Here is a 25,086-nt window from a genome sequence, read left to right on the forward strand (position 1 = left end):
TGCTATAAAAAATGTGGTAATGATCAGCCAATGTATGGAAGTCAGGGATGCGGTTACCTGGCATGCAATTCATCTACAGATTGCAATAGAAAAGATGTTGAAATTATAATCTGGTTGCTTGAAGTCAGGTGTGTGGTCACCTGGCAGAAATGCCGATTTATAAGGACTGGGGCTGGCATACAGTACCCATTTGTTGGACAGCTCCTGCTTTGTGCCCTGCACCACCTGTCTGCCACCAGGAGACACATCAGCAGGTCTTCAGCTGTGAAGAAGACCCAGCCTTCAAATAAAAAAAATCAGACTCTGCTTTAAAGAATGTCCACGTCCTCAAAAAGAATGGTACTAATTTAACAACACTGCCTTCGTCATCATATGTCTTTTGTTGCCAAAAGTTATGGGGAAGGCTTGGGATAGATAAGGTCCAAGCTTCAGGCAGACTTGAAAAGAGGGGGGGGGGGGGACTGGGTGTAGTTTTTCCTCCCCTTTCATTGGTTTGGAGGTTCCTGATGAAACTATACAGAGGGAACCTCCTGCCATATAAATGGGACGGACCTGGCTTTATTGTGTTAGCATCAAGGCTGCAGGTTTCTGCTAAGTTTGGAGTTACTCTACAAGACTGCATGACAGCAAAGCATAAGTAATAACCACCCGGCATATACTCACAAGGAGTCTGCATGTCTAGACAATAGACATGCTCAGCTTTGTGGACACAAGGACTGTGTTGCTGCTCGCAGTAACTTCATACCTAGCAACATGTCAATGTAAGTGATTTTAGCTTTCTATTCTTTCAGGGACAGTGCATGGCAATGTGGGGGAAGATGCTATTGGATTTGGTGCTAAAGTATCCCCCATACTTAAATAATTCTGATTACTTTAAAGCATAAGTTTTTGACTTGATAATAATAAGCAGATGTTTTCTGCATTTAGTTAATACAACTAGAGTGCCAAGAATATGCTCAGTTAAGTCCATTTAATGTCTCACTTAGTTTCTGCTATTCAAATTAGTAAAAAAGAATAATTCTAGTATATATTTGGAGGTTTTATGGACGTAAGTTTGAAGATGCTGAAAACAAAAGTTTTGGTACTTGGCACATCTGGGAGTCTTGGGCGTTGTACTTCATTGTCTGCTGCTTAAAGTTACTCTTCGCTCGCCATCTAGTGGCAGATGCATGTTACTACAGATAGCGCAGATCTACAGAATTTGCTAGTATCCCGAAGCAGGAGCTGGGAATTAATTTCCTATCTAAGTAGCTAGATATTTTTTTGGAGATTTCTTCCATTCTGATGCCTAGTATTACATCCCTTTTTATTAATATTTCTATTCATTTCAAATCTAGAAACTCTTTTTCAGTTGCAATAAGATTGCAATAAGAAATAACTAGTAACTCCACAATAGCAAATACCTGCTGCCTGTTGGAACATGTATTTGATAATCCCCCTGCTCTCATGTTTTTCCATGAGGAGGGGTAACTACACATTCTTAGTGCACTTAATGGATACACAGTAACTAGACATGACCTCACTCCTTGAAAGGAAATTACCACTACCACTCTCCATAAAGCATGGACACTCCCTGTTGATGTACTTTAACTCGCATCAGCCTTAGCCAAACTCCTAGGAAAATTTAAATAATGGGTATTGCAATTTAACAACAGCCAATGGGCGTTGCCTAATGTGGATGGTTGTTGTGGGACACACATAGGGTCAAAGGTTGTCCATCCCTTAACATTGAATATTTCTCAGGGGTTAATAACACATATATTCAGTATAACCCACATATTTTGTAGAAATGTCATACCACAAGCTTTCTCTTGTTATGAGTAGATTTTTAAAACTACATTTAACCTATTGTGCATATAGCTAAGAAAGCAACAGCTTAATGTGCACTCTGGCAGTGCAAGGGTCAACTACAATCTGTTTCATGTCACAGCTGGCTCAAGCTGTGCAGACTGGCTCACGAAAGAATGCAGTGAGCAGCCAGGGCTTAATCAATCATGGCCCCCTCTGCTGGCTCTTATATATAACAACATATACTTTATATATAGCTTTATTCTATAATGTTGCATTAGTGAAATCCAGCATTTTTCTGTTTTTAGTTATACAATTGGTAGAAACATTGAAAATAGCTTATTAAATTCAAGTTCAGTTGTTTACAATTAAGCAAAAAACAAACTTCCAACTGTTAACCCAAAACTACCAGTACCATGAATCTAGCACAGAATTATGGGTACTCAAAGAGTTAAAAACAATTATTACAAGATTCATTTTTGGCACCCTATATTACAGGAGTTTGAACCAACAATATAACATATATCTGTAGATACAGTTTATGATGATGTGGACAATTGTTACTTTCCGTGTATGAGGTCTAGAGGATTTTTTTTAATTTTTTGTGTGTTTTTATAAGGTTTTTATTCTAACCTGCTGTTTCTTTCTATTTTTTTCTCTCCATATTCCTGCTGTACAGTTGTAAATGAGGTCAGTATATTCATTTACATATCATTTTCTCTCTTTCTCCTGATTTTTCCAACTCCTGCCTTTGTATATTTATTTAGAGTAAGAACCTGTTCCATTGGTGCACTAGGTGGACTAGCCACTTATTGCATGAACCCACCCAGGCTTCCTGTATGGGTTGGCTTTACAGGGGCTTCCCAAATATAGGGGGCAACATGGCCCATTCAAAAATTTCAGATGGGAAAACTGGAAACCCAGCTGAAAAACAATTTGCACCTTTGGAAACCGAGGGAATTTAGGATTCTTGTGATCTACTACAAAATCATGGATAAAATCAGGTGTGGATACAAATTTGCTCCCTTGGATTTAACATCTGGAACTGAAGATACCTCAATCATCATAAACTTATTTTGATTATATATTTTTCTTGCAGTGCTTTTCTGCTTTTCACATTGGAATTATTGCACAAATGTGGTTACTATATATTATATTTTAGTTGTGATTCCCGTGGGAGAATTGTAGAATTGTATATTGTAGAAGTTATGAAATTGCTATATCATGTCATATCAACAAAATATCACCGGTGGCACTCGCAATGTTTTTTTCATTAATTTAGTTTTCTTTTTTTCTTTTCTTTTCTTTTCTGTTGTCTAGGCTCGAAGGGTAAGCATTTTTTCAGTCTTCATATTACTGTATGAGTGATTATGAGGCTATGGTACAGCAGAAGGTTACATGATGAGATACATTTTCCAATCTACAAACCAGAACTCTGTTATGAGAATTAGCCTGATGATTTTTATTAAATGTACAGGTGACACTATTATATATATATATGTATATTATAAAATATATACATATGCTATAATAAAACATATTTGAAAATGTGAAAGTATTCATTTTTACTTGTCACTTTTTTAATTTGCTTTTACCATTACTGTCCACTGATGTCAGTTCTTGTCTGTCAGTCCAGTTACTGTTGGGGTACAAACCAAGTACAGTCCCTTTAAGACAGATGGAGGTATTTCTGAGCTATACTTTATCTTAGAGTCATTTCTTTTCTGGCATTTTAGTTATCGATGGTACTAAATCCCATCATTCTCATGCATCTACAATGCTGAGGTGCCAGAATCCCACTCTGACTGCATTTGTAATTCCAAATATTTACAAGACATTATAAGCATAAACAGACAACAAAGACACTTAAAAAGTTGCAGACACCTGGCTGGACATAGTGGGAGATGTTTCTATAGCTGCAGGAACACCAAAGGTTGCCTTTCGCCGACTACCACCTTCCGTGGCATGTCTTCGTACGATGCCAGCTCATTTAGTAGGTTCAATTTCAAAGAGGTTCTGTCAAAAAAGTTTCTAGACCCCACGTCCAACAAAGCGGTGTAAACCAAAAGTGTAGTAACTCTTTAAATGCCAGAGGTTTATAGGGTATCCTGTAAGCGTAGATTGGGTTACTTCTGCATTTATTGTACAAGGCTGTAGCACAATATACTTTTCCTCAAGTGCTTCTATTTAGCAGAAAGCTAATGGATCAAATCCTGATATGAGGTCTAACAATTGTATTGTATTTCACTATATTAATTGATATCTGATTTATAGTCGGTATTCTTAGAGCAGACTGGAGTGATTGCTACCGTTATAACTATAATGTGCATTTTCCATGATGAGTAATAGAGCTATACTGAGCATGTCTATTCCAACAGGGGCCAAGAGGAGACAAAGGCCCACAGGGAGATAGGGTAAGGAATCATACAGCTCTCATTCCTCTACAAGTAATACATTCAGCGCCTGCTAATCTAATTGTTCTTCTGCATTCTCCTTTCCTTTCTATTATAACACATTCTGTTTTATAATATTGTTATTTATTACTATTGTTATTTTTTTCTTTTTTTTTTTTTTACACTTTTATGAAAATAAAATAAATAACTGCTGCAGGTCCCTTTTAATAAACTTTAAGCTTTGTATTAAATCGTTTTTTTTTATTGTTCAATTGTACATATTTCTTATTCTGTTTGAGTTAGGGATTGGAGGCCAAAAATATTTCTTGGATCCTCTATATATACAACAATTAATTTGTGCAGGAATTGCTATTAAGATATGCAAACATATCAGCTTCTTTCCCAAGAAAAATAAATGGGGCACATATATATATATATATATAGTATTGTATATATACCTATGTATCCTGTATGAACTTCATGTATAGCGGGACCCATAGACCCTTCCCTGTACATTCCTGGGAAATATGGTGTCATATTTCCTACAGACAATAGACTGCATGTGAATCCATGGTCTTTTTGAGGTCGGATTTAAAACCAGGATTTCATTCCAACATGCATATTAACTCAATCTACTTTACATCTGACTATTAAGGTCAATAAGCAAGATATGCCATTTTTCATGTCTTCAATGCAATAAAAACTTGTGAAAGTCTCTAATTCATGACACTTATTAAGCCAGGGCTCACTGCACCCTGCTATGGAACACCAGTGACCCGTTCATCTAGTTTTTATACCTGTGATGCAGATAAATGCCTATATGACCTGTTATATATATATATATATTCCTTTTATATTTGTAGGGCCCTCCTGGTATCCCAGGCAGAGACGGTGAGGATGGACCTCCAGGATTACCAGGCCCACCTGGGCCTCCCGGCCTTGGCGGAGTAAGCATATAATAATTTCTAGTAGTTGGAGGATACTCTAATAAAGCTGCAGTGCAATACAACTGTGTAAATCCTAAATCTGAAGTACAGCATTTAAGTGGGTTTTTTTTCTATAATAAGGATCTTAACCACTGTCTGTGCTGTTATTTACAAGGATCAATTCTGGTGCAGGCTGGCAAGAATGGTCTAATACCCATAGCAGTCGAAGCAGTGCTCTAGGAATTGCTCCACTTTGCCTCTTTAACCAGAATAATAAACCCCCTATATATATTGTTATTAGGATGACACTGACCAAACTATGGCACCGTGGACTGCTTTAATGAGGATCTTGGGGGTCATGGTGGCCATTGGTTTGGTAACACTGGCACCAGGGGCTGGGAAAGTTTCCTTACAAGGACACTAGTGTCCATGGTAAGGCTTGTGCAATTATGTGATGTTTCAGAAGCATATTCTAGAATGCCTGCCACAGAGCACTATTATGTAAACCTTGATTAAAGATGCATACTAAGACTATATAGTGTAAAACATTAGGGTCACTCTTAAAAATTATGTCATAGAAGTTATACACTGGCTACTAATCCATAACCAAGACTGTAATACCTTATTCTTTTTTCAGAACTTTGCTGCTCAGTATGACCCATCCAAAGCAGGCGGCGGTGATTTAGGACCACAAGTGCGTAAATTTCTTACATATGGTTAAAAAAAACATACGTTTCCTCTGACAGGGTTTTAATTGTAGGTAAACCTCATCATCCTTAGAAATAGAATATCCGAATCAAGGTATATAATTTATTTCAGTAATTGTCATTTAAATAAAGAACCGGTCCACATCAGTTTTCCAACTATCATACTGTAAAACTCCTAGAAATAGCCTAGCTGGGCACTGCAGTCCAACAATTTACTTCACATGTATTATTGTGTATGAAAGTATACTTTAATTCTAACATTGGTCACACTTTAGTGCATTGGTTCTATAGATTTGTAGAGTGATGTGATTTCTGATGGGTGACATCATGGTGGACATTATGGTGTCACATTATCATAACTGTAAAGGATGAATATTAGCATTTGCTGCATCTAGGGTATGCCAGTTATTTTTTAGAGTTGTGTTTGTGTTTATTGTGGTGTTGATTATTAATGTATTTTTTACAGGGAATAATGGGACCAAGAGGACCACCCGGACCATCCGGCTCCCCTGTGAGTATAGTTCATATGTCATTTGTCTAGGGTTCCCAAATTCAATATTTATTTACCCCAACTACCCATTTTTTAATGGTTATTATCTGAAACAAAATCTTTTCAAATACCTAATACATAGAATCAAGTAGATTTTGTAAAAATTTCAGGTAGATATGGAGAAAATCAAGGATGAACTCCTTGAAAGTGCCCAAACCAAGAGTCAGCCTTAGTAGAGGCACCCAAAGGGATTAACATGAGATAAGCCAACAATTTACACAGCACTTCTCACAATACATACATTAAAAGGATTGGACAAAAATGGAATTGATACGCTATGAAGAACCATTACATTTCATGTATTACCTCTTTCAGGGCTCTCAAGGTTTCCAAGGACTTGCAGGCGAACCTGGTGAACCTGGTCAAACAGTAAGTCTACCCCAGCTATATGAGCATGACACGTTATTCTTAACAAAACCCAAAACTCAGCATTTGATTTGTATCACCTTCTCTAATTTTAGGGTCCAGTTGGTTCCAGAGGTCCATCTGGTGCACCTGGAAAACCTGGTGAAGATGTAAGTATAATACAAGCTTGCAAAACAGGGGTTTTAGCTTAGAAGAAAGTAAATAGTAAAGTTTATGGTGTGTTTTTGTGGTGGGGTATTGGTGATGTGGGGCATTAATGGTGCCCAACCAATCCTGGCAATAAGCCAAATAAAGAGTATCTGCAAATTAAGGACTATTCAGTGCTCACTTACTTAAGTACTTACAGAGTACTCAACTATAACTTTTATCCATACATTCCTTTCTAAGTAACTTATGTAAAACAAAAATAGAGATCACATCATAATTTGCTGCCAAAATAGCGGCCAATACTTTTTTGCCATCCATAAGCTGAGACTGTTTGTGACCTCCATATTTCTTTTTTTTTTGTTTAGGGTCACCCTGGAAAATCTGGCAGACCTGGTGAAAGAGGCCCAGTTGGAGTTCAGGTATGGGAACACTTCATCTACGTATGGTCCAAGCCTGGTTGCCCACTTTAATGCCAATGGGTTCTTTTTTGAAAATATGTTTTATTGCACAATGAAATATAGCTCAATTTAATAACATGCATTGTTTTTTCACATTAAGACAAACTGTGTCCAACACTCTCATAGTCAATATTCCATGATTCAAATATTTTGGACCAACGCTAACGGCTTCATGTTTCGTACTCCCATTTTACCTTTCTTAGAACATATTAATTACATAAGTATTATTATAAAATAACATGAACTCTATAAAAAGGTAGTTAATAAATAAAGCATGTGATATTATGGTATATCTGTTCTATCTTTGTGAATATTGGTTGATTGACCTCTTATTATTTTTTATTAGGGTGCTCGTGGATTCCCCGGAACTCCCGGTCTTCCTGGATTTAAAGGACTTAGAGTGAGTTAAAATTTGATTAATTACAGGAGTTCTATAACTACGTTCATGATATGCTATAAAAACAAACATAATTTTACTCGTGACTGGTTAGAGCTTTGTGGTATCAGGTGAAAGATAACAGGGCTGCTACAGTCCCTCCACCTCCCTATTCTTGTAGAAGCACAAAATATAACATATAAGAGGCATTTGGCTATCTAGCCATTTTTCGCTATACTTTAGAACCTCAAACCTTACTTGTCCTTTGGCTTTATCACCATAACTGACTTGTGCCTATCCCATACATTACAGTTCTGCTGGAAATCCATTACTCTTATCTACCACTCAACCAAGAAATTATTTAATCAAAGCATCTTTCAATTTGGACCACTTGCCATAGAATTTTTCCTACTTTGAAGTAAACTTCCCTTGTATAATTTTGATGTATGTATATGTTTCTTTTATATTCCCTCTGCCTCATCTTCCTTCTAAGGTGTTAAAATACCAGTAAAGTTATCCAATGAACAAGCAGAATAACTTGCTATTTATTACAAACTTGTTGGATACTGGTCACCAATAGTACAGATACAGGTGATGCCCATAACACACCTCACTCGCATACTCTTATTTAATTAAAATCTTGAGTAACTTAATAGAGCAATATTATCAAATAATTGATGACATACAGAAACAGTAGGATGCAGCTTAATAAGTTATTATTTTAATTATTATATTGTGTTCTTTTTCTTATAGGGCCACAATGGTTTGGACGGACAGAAGGGAGCCCCTGGTGCTGCTGGTGTAAAGGTAATTAACAATATGTGCCATAATTTGTACAGTATATATGGCTTCTACGAACATGCTAGGTAGACCACAACAAATTAATATCTTGAACTTCTTCAAAGACATCATTAATTCAATGTGTTTCTCTAAGGAGTGAAACCATTATCTTATCATAGACCTCATTGATTTTAGCCTGAACAAAAATAGTGATGGTGAGAAGTAGGAAGTAGATACTATCATATGAAATAATGTAACATCTACATCTCCCGTTGTGCAATAACTGAGCAACTATTTAAAAAAAAGGATAAAAATACTTAAATCGCCAATTATGAGATGAGACAATGTGTTCTAAGCATCAGTTATAATGAAAGCATGTGTTATATTTTAAATAAAAATATTAAATACAATTCTTTAAATTGTTATTTTATATAATTTGCCATGTATTGTATTTTAAAGATTTTCTTTTTCTATTAAGGGAGAAAATGGTGCCAATGGTGAAAATGGATCACCTGGTCAGGCTGTAAGTAGCTGTTGTTTGAATTTTATATAAGTATATCCCATCACAAAGTTCTTCTTCCTTAAAAAAAAGTAATTTCCCTATCATTTTAACAACCCCTTTCCACCTTCCATTGTTCTTTGGGGTACAATCCTACACTTCGTTTGTAAGAAACACACAGCTCTTCAGAGAGATATATAGATATGTATATATATATATATATATATATATATATATATAGCTGTGGTGTTGGTGGAAATGAATCCTTTCTCCCACAACACTATAGATAAAACCAGGCCCATCCATGTAAATGTATAGCCATTCCCATCTCTTTGAAGATAAATGTATTTTTTGCTATTAAATTATCATGTCATTTAATATGTAAACACCAAAGTGAATATAAAATAACTAATGTGCACGCTTTCTTGAAACTTTAGGGTGCTCGCGGTCTTCCAGGTGAAAGAGGACGTATTGGACCCTCTGGCCCCTCTGTAAGTACATACAATAGCTGCAATTTCAACTTGTTAACATCGCATACATTATCATGAAACTAATACCATGCAAGGTTGTGTTGTCCACTATCTTCCTATTTATTTATTGGATCTCTAAGCTATCCCTTTTCTGCCATGACAAAGTGTCCTGCAAGCAAGAAGCACCAGTTTAATTATAATATGTGTAGAAAAAACTAATTAAACACCAGCTTTTATATTTGGACAAATTGTCAATGAAAAGTAATTAATGGAAGAAAATATCAAATACATGTCTACGGTTCTATTTTCATGATTTCCTTTTTTTGTAAAAATAAAATGATGTTTTTTTGTTGACTAGGGTGCTCGTGGAAGTGATGGCAGTGCCGGTCCCACCGGTCCAGCTGTAAGTATCGGTTTCCACTTCTAGGGCCTGATCTTTCAGGAATGACTTCCTGTATCACAACGTTTTGTGATAAAACACGTTTTTGTAGATGTATATTTGTTATAATATAAACTCATTATTTAACATGTTCTGAATGTATTGTTGCAGGGTCCTATTGGTTCCGCTGGTGCCCCTGGCCTCCCCGGTGCTCCTGGTCCCAAGGTAATTACCACACCAATACCAATTTCAGTGTTACACGCATTTGTTTTCCACGGCCTACTTGCTACATTCAGGCAGTTTGTGAAAACTGAAACAGCAACATGGACCGAAATGTTCTTCAAGAATAATGGCCTTTTCTAGAATTAGTTTATTTTGCCATAGATTTTAATACGTCACTTAAAGCTATACTATACAGGTTGCCGGTCACAGGCCATAATGCTGTGATTGCCAGCTGATATGAAATGGCAATTTTCAAAAAGTTTTACCAACCAAACAATAGCGATATAAATAAAAGTGTAATTCAATTGTTAAACACAGAAATATGTGTTAATACTATTTTATCATTAACTACCCAAAAACACAAAATCTCCTGAAAATTAAGTTGTTTATTGTTCATTGCGACCAGATAATTGTTTTATTTCCCAGGTTATTAAGTTATATGGTCATTTTAATTGCACATGAGATCAACTTTTTATTATTTTCATTTTTCAGGGAGATATTGGACCCGCTGGTAACTCTGGACCCACAGGTGCTGCAGGTGGAAGAGGTGAACCTGGAGCCCCAGGTGTTTCTGGCCCTGCTGGACCACCAGTAAGTAAATACTCTAAATAAAAGAGGTAATTAATTAAGGAATATTATAAAATTTAGTCCCTGCTAATAACATTTTCTTTATTTTTCCAGGGCAACCCTGGTACTAACGGCATTAATGGTGCTAAAGGTTCTGCTGTAAGTATTAAATTAGCTAAAGCCTTTTTTTTAGAACTTGTTTTGTTTTATTTTTTTATTTTTATAATTTGCTGTTCTTACATCATAACAGGGTCTCCCCGGAACAGCTGGTGCTCCTGGTCTTCCTGGTCCACGTGGTATCCCTGGCCCTTCTGGTCCTGCTGGACCTGCTGGTTCCAGAGGACTTTCTGTAAGTAAACTCCGGGACATTTTTTTTTCTTACAAAATAAGGGCAATAATTCAATCAAGTTGATTAATCTGTTGGCTGCTTTATTAATGGTAATTTTCTTGGCCTAGGGTGAACCTGGTGTAGCTGGTGGAAAGGGAGACACTGGATCAAAGGGTGAGCCTGTAAGTATTTTTCTTTACAATTTTTTTTACATATATATAAGTATTTTTTGTTCCCCTTTTAAGCCTGATAATTTATCTTTGTACATAGGGTACTTCTGGTCCCCAAGGTTCTGCTGGTCCCCCTGGAGAGGAAGGCAAGAGAGGTCCCAATGGTGAACCTGGATCATCTGGCCCTGCTGGCAACGCTGGAATTAGAGTATGTCTGTTGTAAAGTTTCAATAAATGTAGTTAATGGGGAGACAGCTCTAGATTTCATGGGTAAAAGAGGAACAACAGGAGAAAAAAACTTCAAAGTGTTTTTGTTCTGCTCTTTAAGAAAGATGACTTAGCTTTACAGTTTGAAATATTGCTACTTAGTTTTTGAGATTTAATAATTATATGTTTTTTAAATTATTGTTGGATAAATTGATGATAACGTTGAAATTTGTTTACGTTGAAATTTGCTATGTATATATTTACATATCTTAGCTATTTCTAGTTTATTATTTGTGGCAAATGTAGGTGGCATGGACTGGTAGTGGATATTTACATATGACAAAATACTTACAATTGGTAATTTACTGCTTTTAATTTTTGTAGGGTGTTCCTGGAACCCGTGGTCTGCCTGGACCTGATGGCAGAGCTGGTGGAATTGTAAGTGTGTTTGCCTTAACAACTGCCATGTTCATGGTGTGTGTCATGCCTCCTCTGCTTCAACCCAGGTTATCTAATAATTTCTTTAGGGCCCTGCTGGAAACCGTGGTTCTAGTGGTCCTCCTGGTGCAAGAGGTCCCAATGGTGATGCTGGTCGCCCTGGAGAGCCTGGTCATCTTGGAGCCAGAGTAAGTTTTGTTCTCAGTTAAGAACCAACACTGTGCTACTTACTATTACATAAAAGAACAACTATTCACATCTACATTACGTTTGCACTCAAGAATCACACTGACCTTTATTCTTCCACTATAATGTATATCCAAAATATATCAAAGGAGAAGAAACCTTATTAGCCATGAGGCTAATTAAGATGGCTATACAATAAGCTGTGTAATATCATGGCCATGCTGTAGCATTTTTCCGTTTATCTCATATCGTGATATTTATAGAGACACATATATTTCCGATTGAATCTTGGTCATAGATATATTTTTTTTCTTGCACAGGGTCTTCCTGGTTCCCCTGGTAACACCGGACCTGCTGGCAAAGAAGGTCCTGCTGTAAGTATCATGAATTACTAATTTAACCAATTACTTTAATTACTGAGCCAAACTTTTGCAATGACTTGATAGGGCTAAATGTCCTATTGGGGAACACAGATTACAATAGGAGTTAGCCGACTTAATAATCAAAATGTTAATATCTTTCAGAGCACCTAAATAGGAAAAATGGCTGTTTGTTCAGGTTGTCCATAAATATTTTTTCTTTGGTTAAGGTTGATTAGAAATACTAATTTAGGATAGCGCATGTGACATCTGTGTGTTGGATCTACCTTCAATGGCCAATGTTTTGTTTTCAAGGGTCCCCCAGGTCCCGAGGGACGTAATGGTCCTGCTGGCCCAGCTGGTAACAGAGGAGAACCTGGCAGCATTGGATTCCCTGGACCCAAAGGTCCTAATGTAAGTCATATTTTGAGAAGTTTTCCTTAGCAGAGAGGGTAGACTACCTGCTTATTGTATTATTAATGTTACCAAATTGTTTCTTAGGGTGAGCCTGGCAAAAACGGAGAAAAGGGAAGCCAAGGTCCTTCTGGAAACAGGGTAAGTAACAAATAAACTCTCATAACACAGCTTATCACACTATACATTTATACTATTTGAATATTATATTTTCATATTATAAAGAAAACACTATTACATTACATGTAGTACACACCATCTTCAGCTAGGTGATGGGAGGTTTTTGGAGCCTAAGTACCCAAACATCTCCAATATGGAAATGACATGTTTAGTAAATTAATAACATTTCTTTCACATACAGATCCTTTTCTGATTTGTCTATGTGGGACATGGACTGATTTTTAGTCATTACTTGAAGGATATGTTTTAGTAGCTTCTCAACTGCAGAATAAACACACAGATAAGGTGCACAAATACATATTTAAGACCTAGAGCTACTTTAGAACTTATTCATATATGTACAGCTAACAAACAAGTAGGGCATTTTTTGCATAATGCCACTTTACATATGTATTCTTAAGTATGTACAGATCATGGTAGGTATGCATTGAATCTTAGATGCCATTCATTTTACTACACCAATATTATTTGATGTTTTTGACCAGGGAGCTCCCGGACCTGACGGAAATAATGGCGCACAAGGTCCCCCAGGTCTTACTGTAAGTAGGAATTTTTATTTGGTTGATTGCACTAGTCTTTATTAATAGAGCTTAAGGTCAGACCTGTAATATTTTTTCCTGTATTGGATCTACAGGGTTCACAAGGAGAAAAAGGTGAACAAGGTCCCTCAGGTGCCCCAGGATTCCAGGTGAGGAGGTGTCTCCTATAGTTCTAATGTGCAGTGAAGCAGAACCATCATTGGGGGTGCTGCCTGAATTCTCATTTTATTGTGTAATAAATATGTATTAGATTTCAGCAGTGATGAATAATTTGGAAACCTAACATTTAAGAATAAGTAGGGTATTGAGGAGGACATCACAAAACAAAAACGGTTCAACTACAATATTCTGTTTTTTAAGTATCAGATGTTACTAAATTAATAGTATCAGTAAAGACCCCATTTACCATTTAGTCTACTTACCGTCATGATAATATTATATCATTGTACGTGACAAAAGTAGTAAATAGTATTGTTTCCTTATTTGGCTAGACATTGAGCCGGTTAGTACCATAGTACCAATATTTTTATGAGGTACCATAGTGTATTTTGCAGTAAGTGTATCTTTCTAATTATTACAATTCCAAATTGCTGTATTATTAATATTATTATTACTAACACTTCTGGAACAATAGGTCAAAATTTACTGAATGGTTAAAAAGATTTTTCTTTCATTAGGGTCTTCCAGGCCCAGGCGGTCCTGCTGGAGAACTTGGCAAACCAGGAGAGAGAGTAAGTAATCAAGGGGATGAGAAGGCATCATAAATATTCCAAATTAACTACATATATAGCTTGTCACCATTTTTAGAGTTGTTTAGTTTTAGTCTGAATATAACTTTCATCGACTTGGTTGGCAAAATCTATGAAACTGATTGCTTCATTATCTTGAACCTTTAAATCAAGTTAAATACATGCCAAAAACTGATTTAAAGTTGTATTCAGTAGAATTTTTTTCCATTTAGTTCAGGGTTTAGAAAACTATATTGGTCAGTTGGTTCATGATCGCCACAGAGAAAAATGTGTTTCATTAAAACATGTTTAATATCCTGAACATTTCTCTTATTTTAGGGTAGCCCTGGTGACTTTGGTGCTGCTGGCCCTGCTGGTCCAAGAGTAAGTACTACTACACATCTAAAGATGGTTAAGATCTCATGAGACCATGTTCTATTGTGAAAATGTAGCTGAAACGCCGTAGTCACTTAAGCATAATGGACCGTTAAAAAGCATCTTCTGAGATATGCATTTAAACAGAAGCCATTTTTTTAATCAAAGGTGGTTTCAAAATAACTGAATTTTCATGATAATATAACCTCAATGTGCATAAATGAAAAACAGCAACATCTATTTGCACCACATGACCCAAATGTAGACATCCATAATGGAAGATATTTTTGTTTTTATTATTTTTTGATCCCAACTCCTCCATTGTGGTGCTGAATGAATCACACTGGAGTGACTGAATAGTGATAGTTCAACAAAAATAATTAATTATTGTATTGATTGTGCCAACTCCTTCCTCTTACTGTACAGGGTGAACGTGGTGCTCCTGGGGAGAGTGGTTCTGCAGGCCCTGCTGGAGCTCTTGGACCTCGTGGCCCTAGTGGCGCTCCTGGTACCGATGGAAACAAGGTATGCATCTGTCCAACATCTTCACGCAGTCATTCATTTACAAGCATACACTCTTCTTTTGAAGATGCATTCTGCATTGAAGATTATACACTTTCTTAATATGTCCACAGTCTCCTCTTTTTCCAACACATACACGTGTAGTGTATTTTCTACCACAATGCCTGTGTAAGTAAATTAACAGTAAAGCAATACGTATACGTGCAGGCTCTATTTGTAATATACATAATAAGGTAGGTATTATAGGAGTGCAGAACTCAGGCTTGATGTATTGTACGTTGGTATTCAAGGAAAGTTGCAACCATGACCTTACAGAACTGACCCGAGTATTGTTTCTGGTTTCTAGGGAGAACCTGGTGCTGCTGGCTTAAATGGTGGTCTTGGCCCATCTGGCCCATCTGGAATCCCAGGAGAAAGAGGTGGAGCTGGTACTCCTGGAACTAAAGGTGAAAAGGTAATATAGCTGGATCTACTTTGTACCTGTTATCCACCAATGAGTTTGTGGTACCTGCTGTTTCATGTCTTGAAAACATTTACATATCTCAAAAGATACACTTCCTTTTTTATGGTGCATACATTCACTGTATAGCTGCCCCTCCATTTTAGTGCTTTATGCTTGATCTAGAGCATCGGTGAATCACAAATTGTGATATGAGGGGTGTGCATACAAACCATACACCAGCATGGTAGATATTTTCTACCTGTATGTCAACTACATGAAATGGTTACAGGAAAATAATATTTGATCTAAACATGTGGCCAATTGACTTGATGTAATTATAGCAGGCTCCATTTCTATCTTGTAAAGTAAAATTGTACTAAATTTTTAAACAATGGTCCTAATCCTTTGCAGGGAGATGCTGGCAACACTGGAGATTATGGTAACCCCGGAAGAGATGGCGCCCGTGTAAGTACATAACATACAAATATTTTGGGTATATATAGAGTTTAAATTCAGGCTAGCAAATAATTTCATATATTCTACACTTTATTTGCTCTACCTTGCCATAGGGTCATCACCTGGCAAAACTGATAAGTAGCTTCAATAAGCATTACTCTTATATTTTCAGTAGTATAGTAAACCCCAAAATCCTATGATGTAAATACTGTCCCTATCTCACAGTGCAATGTTTTCCTCCATTGTTTTTGCTGTTGCTTGTTGTGTTTGGAGTAAAATTAACATAATTCACCCCCACTTCCACAAACCCATCTGGCTACTAAGTCTGTAGGTACTATATGGTAAATCAAAGTCATGGTTACTGTTTATCTAATGCAATGTAAACTTTATGCATTAGCTTTATGATACATATACATTATTCTGTTTTTCCTATCTTTATTTATTTTTTCCTGTAGGGTCCCGCTGGTGCTGCTGGTGCTCCTGGTCCTGCTGGTGGTCCTGGTGACAGAGTAAGTATGTTGTTTATAAACTATATAACGTTTTATGTTATATGCTGACAATGCTTATCTGTGCCACCAATTCTATTAAGCCTGCAAGATATATTGATATTGTGCTCTGTGATATTTTAGGGTGAATCTGGCCCTTCTGGTCCTCCTGGTACCCCTGGTCAGCGCGGTGCCCCTGTAAGTAACCTTCCACACTGATTTACAGAAGACAGTTAAGAGCTGTTACCCAAATTAAGCTACATATTAAATGTATGTTGTGTCTGTCCTCAGGGTGAACGTGGTGAGGCTGGCCCTGCTGGTCCTACTGGCTTCGGTGGTCCTCCTGTGAGTAGCTTTTTCCTGTAAAAGAAAAAAAGAAAGCTGTTTTGATGACCTGAGTTGCGTGTATTGATCTCTTGCTATTTATATAGGGTGCATCTGGGCAAGCTGGAGCTAAAGGAGACAGAGGTGCAAAAGGACCCAAAGGAGAACTTGGTCCACAAGGTGCAGTTGGTGCTGTAGGCTCTTCCGGCCCAGCAGTAAGTAACATTTTCCATTGTACAGCTCTACTCAATAGGTTAGCATAGCATCTGGTTTTGCAAATCTATCTCTGCTGATGCTTTTATGAGATATTACAATCTATTTCAAGGCTGCAAAACATTCCAATTGCAAAATCTGATGTGATGTGAATCTTCAATCAGAAAGAACTAAATTCTAATTTCTTCTTTTGTTATAGGGTCCCAATGGCGCAGCTGGTAGCGTGGGTGCTCGTGGTGATTCTGGTCCATCTGTAAGTTAAACCATTCCTTTATGTTGAACCCTAATATACTTTAAATACTAGCACATGCTTTAAAATTACTGTTTATGCTTACTATTTTTAGGGCGCAACTGGTTTCCCTGGAGCTGCTGGAAGACCCGGTGCTCCTGGTCCTGCTGTAAGTGCTTTTCACATTATAGTTCATGATTAATCCATGAAATGACAAGTGTTTCATTTGTTGATTAAAAATCAAGTGATTGTGGAAGTAACCAAACATCTTAAATGTGATGTAATGTAGATGAGATAATGTAGATCGAGGTGAAGTCTACCTTCAGCCATAGTGGATTGGATAGCCAATACCATGGATTGCAAATGTCTGCCTTCTTGCAATGTAAATGATAACACTAAAACTTTAGTAATGGAGTAATGGACTAATCCAGGTGTATGTTAGCTGTATAATTTAGCTGGTTAGCTATATAGCTGAAGGTTGGTTTGTAATTATATTTTCTTGCCAATTTTGCACTTTGATTAAATGCAGCTTCACATGTAATTGCATATCACCTTTGGGTTTTATTTTTAAGTGTTTTAATAATAAAAAATAAAAGTGAAATGGCCTGGGTTTTCCAACACTAATAAATCTGCAAATATACTGGACCTTTAGTTAAGGATAGATAAAAGATAATACTGGTTACCTGCAAAACAGTTTGCCATTTCTACATTTAACATTCTTTTCAACAGGGTATAACTGGACCTGTTGGCCCCACAGGCCAACCTGGTAAAGATGGACCAAGAGGCCCACGTGGTGACAGTGGTCCAGTCGGTCGTCCTGGTGAACTAGGTGCAGCTGGCCCAGCTGGCTTATCTGGGGACAAAGGTCCATCTGGTGAAGCTGGCTCTTCTGTAAGTAACACTGTCTTGATGTTTAGTAACCGACTTTCAAAAACCTCAATTAATGTCTCTTAATTTGAACTATGTATACAACTTTTAAGCCCCTCCACCCATGTCAGAAACGGTTGAGCTTCGCTATATGATCTCTCTGCTTGTCATCTTTTAGGGAGCTCCAGGTTCTGCTGGACCTTCTGGAGTAATTGGTTCACGTGGTATTGTTGGTCTTCCTGGAACAAGAGGTGAACGTGGTCTGCCTGGTGGTTCTGGAGCAAACGTGAGTATAAATTACAATAGTTTATTTCTTACAATTGAAAATGTTATATAGTACCAATTATCGTACATACTCAAACAAGTACTTGATCAATTTACAAACCAGAAGAAACATTTTTTAAAACAAATGTTGAATTTTCTACATAATAATGTCCCCCCAAAAAATTAATAAAATGTAGGCGCCAACAATAATGTTTTTAGGAACCATGGCTCCCTAACTCCTAGTGGTTGGCAAGATTAGCTTAAGATCATAATGACCAACAAGATGACAAATGTGAGCATTGCTTATAAAGAAAAGTCTGTCCTACTGGCAGCTGAATATACCAACAGTATTACAGCTTAGTAAATTAGCTACAATATTTAAATTAGTAACCTATATAAAAAAAAGGTACAATTAAAATTTCAGATTTTTATCAGATACATTGTCCACAGTAGTGCATTAGTGTATCATTTTGTAGGGACCCACTGTAAATGGAGTTTTGGTCAACATTGGTACCATTTATGGAACCAATAAAGTAGGAGGTGTAAAGTTATACAAGCTTCCGAGACCCCAGATACTTCTTCTTGGAAGCCGCTATAAACAAATATCTATTAAAAAATATTTTTAAGAATTTGAGAAGCCAGGTGAGGTTATGATAAAACATTAACAGGGTGAAAATACTGTGTTCTTCTTTAGGGTGAGCCAGGTTCTTCTGGTCCCGCTGGTTTGTCAGGTCCTCGTGGTCCCCCTGGCCCTGTAGGAAATCCTGGTTCAGTTGGTGTTCATGGTGAAGCTGGCCGTGATGTAAGTAAAGATAGTAATTTTACAGCATCATAACATCTCTTAGTATGGCACTCAGTAGTAATTATACACAATTTTGTATGATATTTAGGGCAACCCTGGCAATGATGGTCCTCCAGGCCGTGATGGTCTTCCTGGTCTTAAGGTAAGCATTTTTAGAGGTTAGTTATGGATATGGCAAACATTAACAATTGGAAAAATATTTTAGTATGCTCTGTCATGCTTTATCTCCAGTCTTGCTAATGAAACTAAGATTTCTTGGCACTTTTTATAGGGTGAACGTGGTTATCCTGGTAACAGTGGCTCTGCTGGTCTTGCTGGCGCTCCTGGTCCAGCTGGTGCTGTTGGTCAGGCTGGCAAATCTGGAAACCGTGGTGAACCTGTAAGTAGCCATCTTGTCCATTTTTCTTTCAGTTACACCCCATATAGTTAATCTGTAAAACCATCCCAAATGTTTATTGAGCTGGAAAATTAATGGTTTTGGGAAGTGACAGATAGTTGAGGTTTGTTATTTTTATGTGTTCCTATAAAATTAAAACTGACCATATGTGAGCTGCTATATGTAACTTTTGTCTCTTTTGCTGCTGATCAGTTAATTGTTCTCACATCGCTTGGTATTCTTTCACATTAAAGAAAATCTACATTTAATTGTCACATCCAAGAGATAAAGGTTTTTAGTCACTTCTATTTTTTTCATATAGATTTAATAACTTGTGTTATTATATTTTAGGGTCCTTCTGGTTCTGCTGGAAATGTTGGTCCTGCTGGAGCCAGAGGTCCATCTGTAAGTATGCTTTCTTTCTCTCATAAACACAAAATCTAATGAATATAGTTTACATCATACAAAACTGACAGAGGACTTTAGTTGTTTAAAATCCCCTTTTAATTTGCATTATATCGCTCTACTTTGCTGAGAGTGTGGTAAATTAGTGGAGCAGTCACCCAGAAGAAGTGGTAAATGTTAATATAATATAATATTATTATAGTTAGGGAATTCAACATGCATGAGAACAGGCATAAAGCTGTTCTGAATCTAAGATGAGATCAAGGACTGATCAGGAAAGTCTGCCGTCAAATTATATCTTTATAATAAACCCAAATTCAGAAAAATCACAATAAGTAGCAAGACATAGAATCACTTTGTTATTTTTAAATAAGCTTTATTGTTGCATTATAGGGTCCACAAGGTGCCCGTGGTGACAAGGGTGAAGCCGGTGAGAAGGGACAAAGAGGTTTGGATGGACGCAAAGGACACAACGGTTTACAAGGTCTTCCCGGCCCTGCTGTAAGTATAACACAAAACGTTTGATACATAAAGAAAGGGCCCAAAGCCAGTTATTTTACTATCATCAATAAACTAAATATCATACACACCAGCCTAGGAACCTAGGAGCCTCTCAACCAAGAAGGCAGGGTACACCAACTTGCCAACTTGGATATGGGGAGTTATGCTTGAGTCGTGCTCCTGAGCCATGTACCTAGAAGTCTGTATATGGTTTTATGTTTCCATAACTGTGTGCTCTGTAAAGGAACGTTGCAGCCCATGAAAATGTTTTCACCAATATTTATTAGTTACCTAACTGAAGGTATATATTTAGAAGATGTATGATATTGTCTTATATATGTTTTAGATCAAGACTTGATTGCAAACTTTTCTTATTTATCTATTAGGGTCAATCAGGAGAAACTGGTCTTGCTGGTTCTGTTGGTCCATCTGGTCCACGGGTAGGTGAATTTAACAAGTTAATAAATCCTTAATACTGAAATCTTTTATTACTGATCCAGTTTTACTCCTATTAATTTTGATTGTTTGAAATGTATTATTTCAGGGTCCATCTGGTCCCTCTGGTCCACCTGGCAAAGAAGGTCGTGTAGGACAACCTGGTTCCATTGGTCCCGTTGGTCCTCGCGGTCCAAATGGTTTCACTGGCCCTGCTGTAAGTACCAAGTGAAAATGTAGGCTTACTTTATAGGATTTAGGAGGAACCGCTAATAATGATGTAATAACTAAATATTGTATTCAAAATATAATGTGGATTTCCACATGTCACAATGAAAAGTAACGCATGTAATCAGCATTTTTAGCTTTATTTGCTCTGTATTTTATCTAAAAACCTTTGTGTTATGATGATGGAGCAAGTCCATTCACATCACAGGTGCTGATTTAATACACTGAACTTGTTCTTAATGAATCCAACTATTAGTTGAAATTTGCCCTACAAAGTAAATTTTCTATAAGTCTTAATTTTATTCTCTGCAATTAATTTAGGGTCCTCCTGGACCTCCTGGTCCACCTGGACATCCCGGACCTTCTGGCGGTGGATATGAGGCCAACTTTGAAGGTGGTGAATTCTATAGAGCTGACCAGCCTGCTCGTAGACCCAAGGACTATGAAGTTGATTCCACTTTGAAATCTTTGAATAACCAGATTGAGACAATCCTGACCCCTGAAGGCTCAAGAAAGAACCCAGCTCGTACCTGCCGTGACTTAAGACTCAGTCACCCTGATTGGACCAGTGGTATGTTGGAAAAAGATAGTTCTAAAGTACACACTAGCAACAAAAAGTTCTGCCCTCAATAATTGTTTTCTCTAAATGTATTTATTGGTGTTCCAGACAAACCCCCTATATATAGAATGTATGTAAAAAATGTTGTATGCCAATTGATAAGGGTTAATGAAGCAGCAAATACAGTCCTCTTAAAAAAAATTAAGAAAGTGATTTTCAAGCTCACACATTCTGAAGTTTGGACAAAGGACAATATTAAGGTCCAAAGGACAATATTTAAAAACTGTTATGTCTCAGTACATCATATGATTTCAGAGATTCAGGTTGGGTATTTTTGTGATAAGGTGAATTTCACAAATAAAATTAGAAGAACATTTAAATTTAAGGTACATTTTTTCTTCCTAGGATTCTACTGGGTTGATCCTAACCAAGGATGCACATCAGATGCCATCAGAGTTTTCTGTGACTTCTCCACTGGAGAGACATGCATCCATGCCAATCCTGACGGCATTCCACGCAAGAATTGGTACACCAGGACCACTAAGGACAAGAAGCACGTATGGTTTGGTGAAACCATTAACGGTGGCACCCAAGTGAGTAATCCTTCAATATTTAAACAAGAATCCTGAGCAATGTGTCTTCATTTCATGCTTATATAGTAGCTGGCAAATAGTTTTAGGAGCTTGTTTTGTAATCGAATGGAGGTTCAAGTGGAAAAATGAAAGCAATACTTTGTAACTTGGTTTTTATTCTGTATGATCAATAACGTTGGAAGGAGAAAGGGAAAGTTGCCATTGAACTTTGCATTCTTACAGATATATTAACATCCTAACTTTGTGTCCAGTTTTTGATGAGATAAACAAACAAAACAGAAGTGAATATTACCAATAACGATGAAAGTAAAATTAGTAAAAAAAAAAAAAGATGGTGATCAGCTGTTTGAAACTAATATATTGTGTGTTCCCTCTGCTAGATCGAATACAACGAAGAAGGAGTTACATCCAAGGACATGGCCACTCAGTTTGCCTTCATGCGTCTGCTGGCTAACCATGCATCTCAGAACATTACTTACCACTGCAAGAACAGCATTGCCTACATGGACGGAGAAACCGGAAACCTCAAGAAGGCCATCCTTCTGCAGGGATCCAATGATGTTGAACTACGGGCAGAAGGCAACAGTAGATTTACATTCACTGTCCTTGAAGATGGCTGCACGGTAAGTAATGCTACAATATTGGGGGAAGTCGTTCGAGGGATTGAAGTGAAAACTGGGGGAAGTCATTTTGCACCCTGCCTGGTATACTGGAACATTACTGAATGGCTCCATCAGAGAAAGTTGGGGGCATTTTGTCTTCAAAGTCAGCTTTTACTGTAACAGACTTCTGCAAATATATGTTTTCAAAATTTAGTAGATGCGTGCACTCCACATTTTGACCAGTTATGTCTTTCTAACAAGGAAACAATTTTCTATACCCATGTATGTATATGTTTTCTAATTAATACATTTTTATTACAGAGACACACAGGTACATGGGGAAGAACAGTCATTGAATACAGAACAAACAAACCATCACGTTTGCCCATCCTGGACATTGCCATTTCGGACATTGGTGGCCCTGACCAAGAGTTCGGTGCTGACTTTGGCCCAGTCTGTTTCAAATGAAAAACAACAAAACAATAAAACTAACTTAAGAACTATCCTCTCTTTGCCCTTTCTTTGTTTTTTATACCGAAAGCTGACCTCTTCCATTTTTCCACTTATCTTCATGCTTAAAACCAAGGGCAAATGAGATGGAAAAGAGCATTGTGCAATGCAATTAAATACATGCCTAAGAGGACAATGAAATCTTTTACGATTTAAACATCATGTTGTGGAAAAATGTCAGCTTTTGCAAAAAAAAAAATTTTTTAAAAAGCCCAAATAAAAAACATGAAAGTTTGCACCATTTGTGGCCTGAATATCTTCCACGGAGGAAGTTTAAAACCACATCTTCCGCAGGTTTTAACTACCTCATACACTTAAAAAGTGTCTTCACATCTCCAACAAGCATGTAACCATGGTGTTCAAAAATAAAATCATTATACAAAGGTGCTAATTGAGGTACTAATGGTGCTAATAAAGGACTAAAATCCAACTTTTCCATACTATGTTGTGTGTTTTTTAAAATGTTTCTCAATTAAATCAGGTCATCTATGGAAAAAAAAAATCCCCAGGAAAAAAAAATCAAATGAATTTCCACATTTTTGTCCTCTTGGTTAACATTGGGTGTCCATTCTTTTTATCTCGGTCATCATCTTGATTGGATCAAGAGTCATTTTGTACGTATTTTGTATATGTGAGATGTTTGAATAAATTGTGAGAAAACAAAATGCATGTCCAGTGTCCAAACAATTGAGTTAAATTCCACCCTTTTACGGAGAACAAGAAGCTTAATCCTTTTTATTTACGATGAGGTTTTCATTTCAAAATCTTTAATAAGCGTCTGTCATATGCATCATTTCTGTCATGATAATCTATTGGTTTTTGGACATCAATGTTTTGTAGGCCTAATTTATGAAACAATAGGTGATTTTCTTAATTGTTTTATTGTTGAATTTCCCATCCAAATCCCCCCAAGGTTTATAATATTTATCATGAGTGATCCCTGTATAGCCAGTACTATAGAATATACTTAATGACTTGGTTAAAGAGTATATCCTAATATTTACATATGAACTGTTACTTTGCCAAATGATACGGTATCTTAATATGTGTGTTATAAGCATAAGTGTTTCGTATATTTGCTGTCATATAATGGAATATGTGAATGCCTTCAAAGTAATTTCTCAATTTAGCATCTCCCTACATAAATATAATATAATGTTTACATGAAATTTTACTAATATATATATATATATATATATATCTCAAAAGACGCTTAGTATAATTTTGACTGGTCCATCAAGACCACTTGTTTTAGAAGTTTTAAAAGAAGAACTATGGGTTGAATCTGTTTCACCGTAGGAAACCATATCATATGCCTATTAGTAGGCATCAATGTGGGTATGCCTTTCTTTAAATAATTCTATGTTCTCAACTACAGAAAAAGTGGCCATTCTAAATGTGGCTCTGCAATACATGAGGTAAACCATTTGAGATGACCCTCTATTTTAGAGATCAATTATTTATGCAAACAATCTGTCCACATCTGTCTTTTGCCTAGGGGACAGAAACCTGTGACCCATATGTCTATTTATGTCTATTTAGCTCAATATATTGAGCAGAAATGAAAGTTAAACAATAGGTTCTGCAGAAGTAACCAGAAAATATTGAGGTCAAGACATCAAGCCAGGGAACATGATACAACACACACATAAAATAGGTTTGCAAAATTATATCAGCAGAGCTCTGCCACAGCCATAGCAAAAAAATAAGCAGAAATGTAA

General features: G+C 36.8%; 1 protein-coding gene across 1 annotated transcript; it reads left to right on the plus strand.

Moving 5' to 3' along the window:
- The first annotated feature begins 691 nt into the window (after positions 1–691).
- LOC149282507 (uncharacterized) lies at positions 692–23,323 on the plus strand. The gene is made up of 50 exons (XM_089498090.1): positions 692–761; positions 4,150–4,202; positions 5,045–5,128; positions 5,745–5,801; positions 6,281–6,325; positions 6,680–6,733; positions 6,826–6,879; positions 7,243–7,296; positions 7,682–7,735; positions 8,465–8,518; positions 8,970–9,014; positions 9,428–9,481; positions 9,819–9,863; positions 10,011–10,064; positions 10,554–10,652; positions 10,743–10,787; positions 10,879–10,977; positions 11,085–11,138; positions 11,227–11,334; positions 11,718–11,771; positions 11,861–11,959; positions 12,278–12,331; positions 12,632–12,730; positions 12,818–12,871; positions 13,396–13,449; positions 13,545–13,598; positions 14,127–14,180; positions 14,517–14,561; positions 14,979–15,077; positions 15,421–15,528; positions 15,928–15,981; positions 16,428–16,481; positions 16,602–16,655; positions 16,749–16,802; positions 16,889–16,996; positions 17,194–17,247; positions 17,339–17,392; positions 17,953–18,114; positions 18,269–18,376; positions 19,049–19,156; positions 19,245–19,298; positions 19,428–19,535; positions 19,884–19,937; positions 20,331–20,438; positions 20,825–20,878; positions 20,983–21,090; positions 21,423–21,672; positions 22,066–22,253; positions 22,634–22,876; positions 23,177–23,323. The coding sequence occupies exons 1-50, from the start codon at positions 692–694 to the stop codon at positions 23,321–23,323; spliced, it is 4,080 nt and encodes a 1,359-aa protein (XP_089354216.1).
- The last annotated feature ends 1,763 nt before the right edge of the window (positions 23,324–25,086 follow it).

The sequence above is a fragment of the Sceloporus occidentalis genome, unplaced genomic scaffold (genome assembly GCF_023333645.1).
Source record: "Sceloporus occidentalis isolate IW3139 unplaced genomic scaffold, rSceOcc1.0.p SCAF_113, whole genome shotgun sequence".
In the NCBI taxonomy this organism is placed as follows: domain Eukaryota; kingdom Metazoa; phylum Chordata; class Lepidosauria; order Squamata; family Phrynosomatidae; genus Sceloporus; species Sceloporus occidentalis.

What these genes read in the sequence shown, in the direction of transcription:
- LOC149282507 (XM_089498090.1), top strand. Translation starts at nt 692, where the DNA reads ATGCTCAGCTTTGTGGACACAAGGACTGTGTTGCTGCTCGCAGTAACT. An exon ending in ATACCTAGCAACATGTCAAT is followed by an intron (nt 762 to 4,149) that starts GTAAGTGATTTT and finishes AGCTATACTGAG; the next exon opens with CATGTCTATTCCAACAGGGG. An exon ending in ATGGTTTCACTGGCCCTGCT is followed by an intron (nt 21,091 to 21,422) that starts GTAAGTACCAAG and finishes CAATTAATTTAG; the next exon opens with GGTCCTCCTGGACCTCCTGG.